Below are 13428 nucleotides of genomic sequence, written 5' to 3' on the forward strand. Positions count from 1 at the left end.
TCGAAAAAGGAGAGTTCCAGGCGTTGACTATCTCGATGAGGACTATAGAATGTTGATAGCTGGCCCAAGCGGCGCAGGGAAAACGAACGTCTTGTGCTATATGCTGAGGGCACCGCTTGTACCGTACGACGAGATCTATATCTATAGCCCCAACTTCCACCAAGAATTGATACAAGACCTTGCAAAGATCATGCACCGGTATTCGCAAAAACTAGGTTATCAGATTTTACATCTGATAGACCCCTCACAGATTCCTGATACAACTGAGTACCCCGAGGGTCGAAAGGTTGTGATTTTCGATGACTTGATTACAGCTCCGAAAGAGACGCAAAGCAAAATCCTCAAGCACTTTATCGATGGGCGGCACCACCAAATCTCACCGGTGTACCTATCCCAGTCGTATCACAAGACACCTATCGACATCAGGCTTAATTGCTCTCATATGATCGTCTATATGCCGCCGACACAGCGGCACCGCAAGCTAATCGCTGATGAGAACTGTTTCGATGTTAGTGCTTTTTCAGCGCTGAGGCCCTACGATTTCTTGTTTCTTGACAAAGTCAAAAGTACTGTTGCACGAAATTTCGACGAAAAAATATAATACATAGTACTAAGATCAAAGTACAACTCGAAAATGTTAAGTTACTGCGTCAGGCAACGAAAGAAGACTGACAGCGTGCCGGGATCCGAAAGGCAGGTGGTCGCGAAAAATGGCCGACTGATGATCAAATCGAAGTGCGCTGAATGCGGTGCAATGAAGACAACTTTCGTGAAAGGAGGAGTAAAAAAAAAGGCGGGACGCTCTTTGAGGATGTAGGACGAACCAGCACCTCGTTGGGTGAGATGGCCTTGAAGGGGCTTGCGAACATGGCGCAGCAGGGGCTTGCGAACGCTGTCAAATCTGACTATGCGAAGAGCAAGTTCAAAAAGAAGGCAAACAAGTATCTCGATCAGGCTCTCGATTCGTTTGTTAATGATATGAGCAAAAAGATTAGTGGGGGAACGCTGAACGCGTACGATGTAAATCAAATTGTGCCAATGTCGATGTACGCGCCATCGGGGGTGAATGACCCGACGAACCCGCTTTACGAAGGTGGCTCCTTTGATATTCACAAAGCTATCGGCAAACTACCGAAGCCGAAAAGCGGCTGGACGCTACCAGGTCACAAATACACTGGGCCCTATAACGACCTCGATTCTCAGCTGCGATACGACTCAAAGACTGGCAAAATTCTTGAGATCTATGAACAACCAATGGGCCCGAGTGACGCGATTGCAATGCAGCACGACGTTGATTACAGCGTTTGTGCAAATAAGCCGAATCCAAAAGCGTGTAAGAATGCGGCAGATCGTAAGATGGTGAAAGCGCTCGATGCGATACCGTACGATCAGAGGCAGTGGGGGCACTGGATTGCGAGAAACGTCATCAACACCAAACAAAAGGTTGGCTTGGGTATGGGTGGAAAAAAAAAGTCGACTTGCAAGACCCCAAGGGGGTCTTGACGAGTCTAGCTGATGAGCTGCATAAACCGGTGAGACGAAACTTTCCCAAACGACGTGTTATTGTGAACGGCATCGATGAGATTTGGTGCTCCGACTTGGTGGAGATGCAAAAGTTTGCAAAGTGGAACAAGGGCTACAGGTATTTGTTGATGGTGTTGGACATTTTCAGCAAGTATGGCTGGATCGTACCCATTACCAGCAATCCGAGACATTTTACTCCTGCGGTCCGCGAGGTCAGTAGTTTCTTCAGGTTCTACTGTTCATGCGCTATGGCGTCAGATTTCATGTAAACATGGAGCGAAGTAGATTTCCGCGGAGGAATCGAGTTGATTATAAAGCACTAAATGTTCTTTCTACAGTGGATTTAGAAGTTCATTTGAAAGGAAGGAGAAAATTTAAAAGCGGATCTAAAGTTTATTTTGTGGAGAGACTTATCAGCCGGCGAAGATTGAAGAACGAGGTATGTGTATTGACCCTTTTATGTTCCTGCAGCTATATTTTACTTCGGATGAAATTTATACTACAATCGAAGTAAGTTCATAAACAGCTCTAATCAATCTCTGACAATTTCAGGACTTTGAATACCTAGTAAAATGGAAGGACTGGCCATTGTGGACAAGCACGTGGGAGCCTTCGGCTCATTTGAATGAGCATCTTATCAGGTATATTTAGTTTGTTTTCGATGGTGATTTTAAGCTTAAATGTGAGCTTCATTATAGAAGATGGTTTGATCGTCTTAACCGTAACACGTTTTCGATTCCAATCTTATGTTTTGTTTTCTGCATTAAAAACTTTCTAGGGCATACAGCAACCCCACTGTTACCGTGGAAAGACTACAGAGCGCATCAGTTGCATTTCTGGAAGGCATTCTTTCAATCCTAAAATCGAATGCGGTTAAAGTTCTTTATTCCACTGAAATTAGAATGGATCATGATATTGTGAGATACGTTTTTAAAGGAAAAGGTAAAAGAGCAGAAGACGGAGTTAGTATACTCTATGAAAAAAATGATTTTACTCGATTTGAACTTCCACCATATTGGTACTATTATTTCAATCAACTTGGACAAGGAATAGCAGTTGACTTTCCTGTTAAGTTAAAAACTGTCCTTAACAATTCAAAAAAACGTTACGTTTTATCCAGTGGTCAGGTCAAAATTGCTCCAAATTTTCCAGTTGAAAAAGTTATGATATATGTCAACAGGAAAGCATGCGATTGTAAAAACATTTAATTTATCTTAGAACAGATAAATATAAAACAAGAAAATCTACAAAATAATTTTGCAGAGATTTCTAGTGGAATATGTGATTGCAACAATTGAAAATCAAAGAAAGTTATATGCTTTATGATTAAATACACTATATCAAAATTATTGTTATTATTTTGTTGTAAGCATATAAACAAACAAAAGTTTAGTATTCATATTAGCATTAAAAATTATTCACAAGATATTTTTGCAAATAATCAAATTAAAAAATATATTTTGTGATACATGTCTGCATATCTGTTGTTCCTTTGCTTGCCATAGTTACTGATTTTGCTTCAAAATCTCAACCAATTGACATTTTTTCAGCTTTGCAATCCCTTTCACATTAATACCTATAGATTTGATTTCCTGTCTTAACTGCTTAACAGTCATTTTGTTGTATTTATCTTCGCTTAAGTTATTTCCTTGTACATCAGCTCCATTGTGGTCATTTTGTAGTTCTCTTAAACATGCCCTCTTTCTTTTTTTTCGTGTCTCGATGATGCCATCCTCCCAGTAAGCTGCTTTTCGTTTGGTGTACTGCCTTTTTTCTCTCTCGCAGTGCTTTAGTGCCTCCTGCCTGTGTTCCAGAAGCAGAACATCCTGAGCCGCATCCCACTTATTTGATTTTTGAAAGTATATTTTCTTGGCATCATCATTATTTTTTTCAATGCCTTGACCAGTGAACTGTCTGAAGTTTTTATGATTTTTGATGAACATTGGTACATGATATACTAATGCATGCATGTAAGGAGTCACTCTCTTCTTTTCATATCCTATTCGAACACCACCAAGTGAACAAAACAAATTTACAAAGTCTTTAGATTTCTGGAAAATGTCAAGGTAAAAGTCACCAGCATTTGAATCAGAGTTGATTAAACTGTAGAGTGTATAAAAATCTTTCCAGAGTTTGATGACTGTTTCTTTTGTTTCTGGGAACAGGATATCTAGTTCTTCGAGTTTTGCTGGCAAAAGTTTTGTCAGCTTTTTCTTGTCAGACCCAACAAGGCTAGTCCAGTCATATGTTCCACTGCCTTTCCCATCAGCATTTTTTTTCTCCCAGAGAGAAAAAGTTATGCCGAGTTCATTGATTGTTTTAATGAGAATGTCAAGGTTTACACCCTTTTCCTTACCCCGAGCCATGTTAAAATCTTGCTTTGCATCCTTCTCCATTACTTCTGTGATTAAATTTTCAGTCAGTTTGTCAGTTACTCTCAGCATTAAATGCAATTCATCAAGAATAATGTGGTCAAGCTCAATAGTAAACAATGGACTTTTCACACATGAAAATTTCTTTGAAGAGGAACTTAACTCTTTAATTTCTTGGAGTGTTCTCTTGAGCTCTTCGTTATAATGGGACAGATCTTTGGACATGTCCCACCTGAAAAGCTTGTGCACCTTACACCAAAGGCATGCATAGTCTGAGGTAGCCCCAGACATCCCCATGGCCATCAGCAAGAACTTGTAGTCTCCACCGAGAAATAATTGAACAGCTATTTCTTTGTCATTAACCTTGATCTTCCCATTTTTATTCACAGAATTTATGTCATTGATAATTTCTGAAAATGATGTCTCAATTGTTTCATATTTTTCAGGGCCATTGACTACACCAATTGTCCTGTTGCCCTTTGATGACATAACTAAATCCCCTGTTTGAAGGAGTGAGAATGACATTATCATAAAATTTGCTGACCTCGACATCTTCGCACCATCACAACTGATCTTTACCTTTATTGGTTCATCACCTTTGTGGTTTGAATTTGACTCCAAAAATTGTTTGATGTGATCTTGTAGAGTTTCAGAAAATGAAAGTTGTGCACCAGGGTATTGACCTGGTGTTCTTTCAATATGACAGAGTTTATTCAGTTCATTCCTCCTTTGTTTGATCAAATATGTCCTTGGTAAATCTTCAGACAAAAGAGACAACTCATGGTAAAGTTCATCACTTGCACAGAATTTGTCCAGTAAAAATAGAAGAGTTTCTAGGTTGTTCTGGTCAGTCTCATTAGCTGACAACTGGTCAAATTCCAGGGTGTGAAATTCATTAGTTGCTGCCTCCTGGACCTTGAGAAAAGACAGCTTGAGTCCATGTGACTCAAGAAACCAGAGGGCAATTTCTGATTTTTCTTTCAGCTCCTTCAGTCTTCTCGATTGCTGTCTTTTTCCCAAACTGTCTATAGTTTTCCCTTGGCAAAGAAAACCAGTCTTTTTCTCTAAATTTTGTATGTACTCAGAAAGTTCTTTATTTTTTTCTTCAATATCTCTGAACTTTTCCTCTGTAGTTTTGACCGTTTCTCCCATTTCATTTTCTTTTCTTCTTATTGCTTCCATCATTCCCCTTGCCAAGCTTTCCTTCTCCTTCTCAAGATCCTTGTACCTCAATTTCCATTCTTTTATTTCTTGCTCTGCAGCAGACAGATTCTCTTCTATTTCATGAGGCACCACAAGCTCAGTTTCATAAATGTTAAGGGTTAGCCCTTTCCTGTTTGCCTCTTCTCTCTTACTTCCACTAACTTTCTTCCCAGTGTATTTGTTCACAACTGCACCGGCTTCACGTCTCAATCTTCCGTGGATTCTTGATCCGTTCTCCTTGCTTACTTTAAACCATCGACCAGGAATCCAAAAATTAAGAAGGTCAATGTAGTTTAACTCATTTCCTCTCTCGTCTTTTATTCCAACAAGCTCATGCCATTTCATCAAAATTGGATACGGGATGTATATTGCCAGAGCTATTCGAGATTCTTGAACGCATTGCTGTTTTATATAAGAAAGAGGAGATTCAGTGACCTTAAGTTGAAATTCTAGGGATTTCTTTTCGAAATCGAGCAAAACATCAGACATTTTTTGACGATTCAGACTGGAATGAGCTCACAGTGATACAAGTTTTGTTTTTTATAATTGGCGCGATTTGGCGCTTGTAGGAGTCTGCAGATTGTTAAAACAGCGGTAAAAAGCGTGGAAATGCTAGGCTGCTAAGCTGAAGTAAATATGGCGACTTTTTTCACGAAGAAAACGATGGAAAGTGGTCGTTCTTCGCGTCCTACAGGACATTCGCGAGCTCAGGTAAAGGTTACGTCTAATAGTGAAAAAGCCCTATTTTCAAGATTGATTTGCGGCCTCCTATTTTATCATGGAAGGCTTTATTTAACGTATTTGAAAGATCGTAAACTGAAGAAAATTTTGAGGGGTCGGCACCGATGAAAGCATGAAACACACGGACAGCTCAAAGCATGGAAGTGAAGGTAAGTGAAGGTATTTGGATGAAACTATAAAGGAAGTACAACCGAAGATCTTTGTTATTTTACCTCTATTCCGCGGCTCGACGAATAAACGAAACGGTGAAAAAACTTTCGCTTCGTAGTGCAGTTGCATATTATTTATCAACGAGAGGTCGGCACGTAGAATTTAATTTATTTAAACTGCCAAAAAATAAGATTTTATTTCAGATCCCATACATTTCTTTGTATCTTCGGGAAGCCATTTTGAAAGTAATCTTTGATTGACGTACGGTATTTGAGACGCAATATGACTCGCATTGCTGGTAATGTCTGAAGAATAAAAAGGGTGAGAGTGTGGCGGAGGGGTTCAAAGAGATATTCTCCGAAGGGAGAAAGCCTAAGAAGATGTGGACCGATAAAGGTAAGGAGTATTACAACAGTCATGTCAAAGATCTATTGAAAGCAAAAGGAATTGAGCTGTACTCGACAGAGAATGAAGAGAAATCGTCTGTGTGTGAGAGATGGAATCGTACGATCAAAACAAAAATGTGGAAGCAGTTTACCATCCAGAACAACACGGTGTATCTCAGCATTTTGCCAAAGATTCTCGAGAAGTACAACAATACAAAACATAGATCGATTGGTATGACACCTGTAGAGGCCTCCAAGAAGAAGAATGAGAATGCCGTCTATTTGAAACTGTACGGTGAAGACCTTGGCCCTACCCCCTTGAGTGCCCACGGGGAGCCAAAGTTTGCGGTTGGTGATCACGTTCGAATCTCCAAATTCAAGCGGCAGCTCTTCGACAAGGGCTATACCCCAAATTGGTCTGAAGAGATCTTTGTTGTTGATGAGGTGCAATACACCGAACCCATCACTTACAAGTTGAAGGATCTGCTTGGGGAAGAGATCAAAGGCACTTTCTACGAACAAGAGATGTTGAAGGCAAAGCAAAGCCTTTCAGGCCTTTTCCGCATTGAAAAGGTTATACGAAAGAAGGGCAAACAAGCTCTCGTAAAGTGGAGCGGTTATCCGCCAAAATTCAACTCGTGGGTTAATGAAAAAGATCTTCAGAAATTATGAAAAAAAATGACTTAAAGAAATGATTAAGATAAAAAAAGATAACAAGATGGATAAACTTGAAACATATTCAAAGCCTGCACTTTTGGTGAAAGCAAAAGAGATGGGTCTGCAAAGCCTCTACAAACTCAAGAAAAAGGAATTGATTGAAGTTATCAGAAACCCCCCACCCCCTCGTGCAAGGCAGTGTGGTGTGAGGAAAAAGGTGATAATGTCACCTGTAGATGTAGATGAATCTGCAGATTCATCAGATGCAGAAGAGCTTGTTTTCCCTTCGATTAATAAGGCTTCGAAACATTTCAACGTAAATCCTGGAAAGTTTGGTCAGAAGGACAAAGGAGCAAAAAGCACAATAGTTATCGATGGAATACGATACAATTTGAGATTTGAGAGTTATACGTTGAAGAAAGATCCACCCCAAGATGATGAGGTGATTATAATCACCCCTTCAAAGTCTGAGGATTGAACGAATCAACGATTCGTGGGTTTTCTTCACTTGAATCGAGTGAGGAAAAACATCTTAAAGAAATATTGAAAAGTAAAAATAGAAAACAAATAGATACGCAGACAAATGGAAAACAACACTGTCAAACAACTCAGACGGATTGCAAAGGATAGAGGCCTTCGCGGCTACTCAGACCTTCGAAAAGCTGAGCTTATCAAGCTCATTAAGTATGGAAGGGTGCCTGATGAAGAAGAACAAGAGGAAGAATATACACAGAAAATCACTGTTCGACTACTCCGCCTTATGGCAAAAGAGAACGGCCTTCGCGGTTATTCAAAACTTCGAAAAGCTGACCTTTTCAAGCTCGTTAAGTATGGATGGGTACCAGATGATGAACAAGAAGAGGCGATGATGAACAAGAAGAGGGAACTTGACGAGTATTTCAAATCTCATAATTGGTTTGAGATGTGGGAGAAGGGAAAAAACGAACATGATGAAGCCGTGAATGAGTGATACGTAAAGTTGTGGGTTTTCCTCACTGGAATCGAGTGAGGAAAAACATCTTAAAGAAATATTGAAAAGAAAATAGAAAAGACTTTTTTTTGAGATCAAAACTATCTTTACAAAGTACATATCTGCATAATGGAGAATAACACTGTTGTGCAGCTCCGCAAAATCGCAAAGGATAACGGCCTCCATGGCTATGCAAACCTTCGAAAAGATGAGCTTATCAAGCGCATCAAGCTTATTCAGTCGAAACCAAAAAGCCCTGCCCTGCCCACAATTACACAAAAGAAGGCAAAGGTGGCTCCTAGGAGCCTAGCTCCTAGCATTACTAATGCTAGGAGCACTGCTGCTCCTGCCACACTTACACAATTCCGTGAGATAAACAAAGGGCTTCGCAAAAGCGACTACGAGAAGCGACTAATCGAGTTTATGCAGTCAAGAAGAAGTGCTAAGAGCACTGCTAGCAGTGCTAAAAAAAAGGCACTGTTGAAAACAAAGAGAGAAGAGAGCAAGAGCTTCTCGTTTCAAAGCTGTTGAGAAGATGTCTTCTCTGAAACAGTTTGCAAAGATGTATACAATCGATGGGGGTCCAATACTTTTTGGGCCGAGAGATTATCTTGAGGTTGTGAAGCCCACCGTTATGAACCTTTTGAATACACAAAAAAATATCAAGATAAAGTTCATTTTTAGGTGTGAAATGATAAGGAAAAGGGGTGATAAGATTGAGCACACAACTGCATATCTTTCAACTTCACAAAAGATCGTCTTTCAAGAGACTGATCGAGAAGAACTTTATGAAGAATGTGTAGAGAAAATGATAAAGAGTTTGGAAAAGTTTGAAAGAAATGGGAGTGGGTGGAAATTTCATCGTGTTGAGGGTCTGGATTTGCATATGGTGAAATACACCCCTCTGAAAGGTTCTTCTTACATTAAGCTGCCAAAGCATCTTGCAGATAAGAAGGCTATAATAAACATGGAGAACGAGGATGATGAATGTTTCAAGTGGTGTGTCACGAGAGCTTTCAATCCTGTTCAAAGTCATCCTAGTCGTATCACAAAGATTTTGAGAAAACAGGCAGAAAAACTCGTGTGGGATGAGATTAAGTTTCCAATGGAGGTGAAGAGCATTCACCGCTTTGAAAAGTTGAATCCAGAGATCGGTGTCAACGTATACATGTATGAAAACGGGCTTAATCCCTTGAGAGTGAGCAGCAAAGGCTCGAGTAGAACTATAATTGATCTTCTTCTCATTGAAGATGGTGACAAAAGGCATTATTGTCTCATCAAAAATTTGAGTCGACTCGTATCGAGTGAGTTGTCAAAGAAGAAGGCGAAGAAGTATATATGTAGGAGGTGTCTTAATTATTTCGGTTCTCAGCGACTTCTTGACACACACAGTGAGTTGTGTCAAGATCATGAGGCTGTGAGAGAGAAGATGCCAAAAGCGGATACTCTCCTCTCTTTCAAAAACCATCACAAGAAGATGGACATGCCGTTTGTCATCTATGCTGATTTTGAGTCAATCATTAAACTATTGCACTCAGCTCAACCTAATCCTGAAGAGTGTTACACAGAAAAGAAGTCTCAACATATTCCGGTAAGTTTTTGTTACTACATCGTGTGTTCATTTGACGATAGATACTCAAAACGGGTTGAATACACAGCAAAGTCTGAGATTAAAGATGTTGCACAAAAATTCGTTGAATCGCTTGAAGCGGAGGTTAAGTCTATTTACGAAGATCATCCTCCTAAAAAGATGATCTTCACAGACAGTGATGCTGTCGAATTTGAAAATGCGACGTGTTGTTGGTTATGCAGAGAAGATTTTGAAGAGGGGAAAGACAAAGTGCGCGATCATTGCCATTACACCGGTAAATTTCGAGGGGCTGCACATAACAGCTGCAACCTGAAATTCCAACGGCCAAAGTTCATACCTGTCGTGTTGCACAACTTGGCAAACTATGACGCCCATCTCTTCGTTAGAAATCTTGGCGTTTCAGAGGGTGAGATTGATTGCATACCAAACAACGAAGAGAAATACATTAGCTTCACAAAACACGTTGTGGTTGACAAGTTTTTCGAGGAAGACAACAAACTCGTTGATGTAAAGAGAGAGTTGAGGTTCATTGACAGCTTTAAATTCATGCCTTTCAGTCTTGACAGGCTTGTCGCGAACCTTGCTACAAAGGGCAAGCCTTTCTTTCGAAATACAAGAAAATATTATTCTGGAGAGAAGCTTAATCTGCTGATGAGAAAGGGTGTTTATCCTTATGAATGGATGGACTCTATACACAAGCTTGATGAGCCACAACTTCCACCGAAAGAAGCTTTCTTCTCTGTGTTAAGTGGTGAAGGTATCTCGGATGAAGACTATACCCATGCTCAAAATGTATGGAGAGTCTTTGGATGTAAGACATTCCGAGATTACCACAATCTCTACAACAGAAGTGATGTGCTTTTACTTGCCGATGTGTTTGAAAACTTTCGAAAACTTTCGAAAACTTTGCAAAAAGAACTACGATCTCGATCCTTGCTGGTACTTCACCGCACCGGGTTTGGCTTGGGATGCTTGTCTCAAGTTGACTAAAATAAAACTTGAGTTGTTGAGCGATATAAATATGTTGCACATGTTTGAGGCCGGTATTCGCGGTGGAATTTCAATGATTTCGACAAGGCATTCAAAAGCCAACAACAAATACATGGGAGAAAGGTTTGACCCTACCCAACCTTCAAAGTTTATCATGTATCTCGATGCAAACAACCTTTACGGTTGGGCGATGAGTAAGCGTCTGCCGACGGGAGGGTTTGAATGGGTAGATGAGAAAGACTTTGAAAAATGGATGAATTCCCCCTGCATTCTCGAAGTCGACCTGAAAGGTGTCAAAGAAGAGCTTCACGATCACTTCAACGAGTACCCACCCGCCCCTGAGAATCTGTTGATTGGGAAAGTACATAAGCTGACCTGTACGTTAAACGAAAAGAAAAAGTACATCGTTCATCACGAAGCATTGAAGCATTACATGAGTCTTGGAATAGAGATCGGAAAGATCCACCGCGTCATCAGGTTCAAAGAGAGGCCTTGGATGAAAAAGTACATTAATCTCAACACAAAATTGAGAGCCAAAGCAAAGAATGACTTTGAGAAAGACTTCTACAAGCTCATGAACAACGCTGTCTTTGGTAAAACCATGGAGAACATTCGAAAACGTGTTGACGTGAGACTTGTCACCAGAGAAGAGAAGGCAAAGAAGTTGACAAACAAGGTCAACTTCAAACATTGCACCATCTTCTCAGAGAATCTCAGCGCGATACATATGGGGAAGACGCAGATTGTCTTCAATAAACCTCTCTATCTCGGGATGAGCATCCTCGATATAAGTAAGACATTAATGTACGACTTTCACTACAACTACATCAAACCTAAGTATCCAGAGGGTAGATCAAAGCTTCTTTTCACGGACACTGATAGTCTTTGTTATGAGATTCAGACTGAAGATTTTTTCAAAGATATAACTGGTGATGTAGACCGTTTATTTGACACGAGCAACATTTCAGAAGGGCACTTGTCTGGAATACCGACCGGTGTAAACAAGGTGATTGGAATGTTTAAGGATGAGGAAAAAGGAAAGATCATTGAGGAGTTTGTCGGTCTTAGGGCTAAGCTGTACAGCTACAAGATGTTTGATGATGGAAAAGAAAAGAAGGCGTGTAAGGGGGTTAAGGAAGGAGTGGTAGATCGCACCATAAGCTTCGATGACTACAAGAGATGTTTGTTTGGTGGTGGAAAACAACTACGAAAAATGAACACGCTTAGGAGCCGAAAACATGAGATGTATATGGAAGAGATTAATAAAGTTGCACTATCCGCAGACGATGACAAGCGAATCATTTTACCGGACAAAATACACACACACGCGATAGGGCATCGATTGTCCTAGTTTAACCAACTCGTGGGTTAACCAACACTTAAAGCAAAAAGCTTTTATCGTGAATTCACGATTATTTAACGCGAATATGGACAAAAACAGAGATAGAAACCATCGAAAGTGCTAAAATATAGTGAATTCACGATTATTTGACGTGAATGCGCGAATCGGCATCGCCGAAAGTGCCAAAATATAGTGAATTCACGATAATTTGATGTGAATACCACAAACATCGTTAAAGAAACCCCCGAAAGTGCCAAAATATAGTGAATTCACGATAATTTGACGTAAAAGCTTAAAACAGACCACAAAAGTGCCAAATTAACGTATATTCATGATAATTTGACGTAAATTCAGGGGAAATGGCATAGAACCCGCCTAGGTACAACTACTACTGTTTGACTTTTGAGTGATTCTCAGAGGATAATTTTCGATTGATATCAGTGTGAGCCAAGCTTATTTACATTACAATTTCTTACTTACATGTTGGTCAATGATGTAAGTCTCGACGTTTCTGTTTAAAAACAAACCATCAATTTAAAGAATAATCGTACTTTATGAAATAAAAAATCGATGAAAGTTATTTTTGATTGTCTCCTAGGAATATTTAACGTTTAGATAGCAGAGAAAGGAATGCTCACGTCGATAGCAGAGAAAGGAATACTCACGTTTTCGGCCAACGTCAAATTGACTCGTTTCACGTCGGGCCCGAACGCAGAACGTCAAACTTTTTCCCGCCAGTCATGCGCAGATAGTTATTTGGATTTTCCCTGAGAGCCTGCGGTCCCCGTCGCCGTCCCCGTTCTCGTTGCTTAAAGTCCCTATAATCCGCATCGCACGAATCACATTTAAAAGTGTAAACAACGCATTGGTGGTCAATTAAAGCGGGTTTCTCTTCTTGTATCTTGAGCTTTCCCTCGATCTTACGACTCGTGAAAACTGGTTGTAGGTCAGTTCCGATTTTCCGGCCAAGATCTTTCAGCTGATGTCTTACTGTGTCGGCCGATTTCTTCTAATGAAGTTATCACATTTTATTTGTATACAATCTCTGAGCTACAATTTTACATCAGTTTTAACATTTTACTTGATAATGAGGTCATGCAGACTTCGAAACGTCGTAGTTTTTTACCGTTAATTTTTATTATCAAATGTATTTCTAAACATTCTCTGATTAGAACTATTTATTTATTTATTTCATTTGCAACTATTCTACTCAAAGTTAAGGTACAGTACATACCACTCTTTGTCTTAAATGTTCTAACGTCTGGCTCACTGTCTCCTTGTTTCTTGACAGCAAACAGCTTCACTTCGTACAGATGTTGAAACTGATGCTGTGACAATTGGTTCCGTTCTCATCTGGTTTTGGAGTACAGTCGAGGTAAAAAATCTGGTTAAAAACCGTTTCAAGGCGGAGCGTTGCTACATTCAGCGATGTGTGTAATGAATTCAAATTCCTTAGTGACAGAGGCCTCCCTCCCCCTCCCCCACCCCCTTGAATAGAGCAG

General features: G+C 40.1%; 2 protein-coding genes across 2 annotated transcripts in view; one reads left to right on the plus strand and one right to left on the minus strand.

Moving 5' to 3' along the window:
* LOC148726614 (NACHT, LRR and PYD domains-containing protein 3-like) overlaps nt 1-13274 on the minus strand; it is a 35051-nt gene extending 21777 nt beyond the window's left edge. The window contains exon 1 of the mRNA XM_088728394.1: nt 13161-13274. The gene's annotated coding sequence lies outside the window, so the exon portion shown is untranslated. The remainder of the gene's footprint in view (nt 1-13160) is intronic.
* Nucleotides 1751-2994, plus strand: LOC148726615 (uncharacterized). Its single transcript, XM_088728401.1, has 3 exons — nt 1751-1963; nt 2077-2165; nt 2303-2994. Exons 1-3 carry the CDS (start codon nt 1766-1768, stop codon nt 2730-2732), a joined length of 717 nt encoding a protein of 238 aa, XP_088584527.1. The 5' UTR covers nt 1751-1765; the 3' UTR covers nt 2733-2994.
* Nucleotides 13275-13428: the final 154 nt, after the last annotated feature.

The sequence above is a fragment of the Stylophora pistillata genome, chromosome 7 (assembly GCF_964205215.1).
Source record: "Stylophora pistillata chromosome 7, jaStyPist1.2, whole genome shotgun sequence".
In the NCBI taxonomy this organism is placed as follows: domain Eukaryota; kingdom Metazoa; phylum Cnidaria; class Anthozoa; order Scleractinia; family Pocilloporidae; genus Stylophora; species Stylophora pistillata.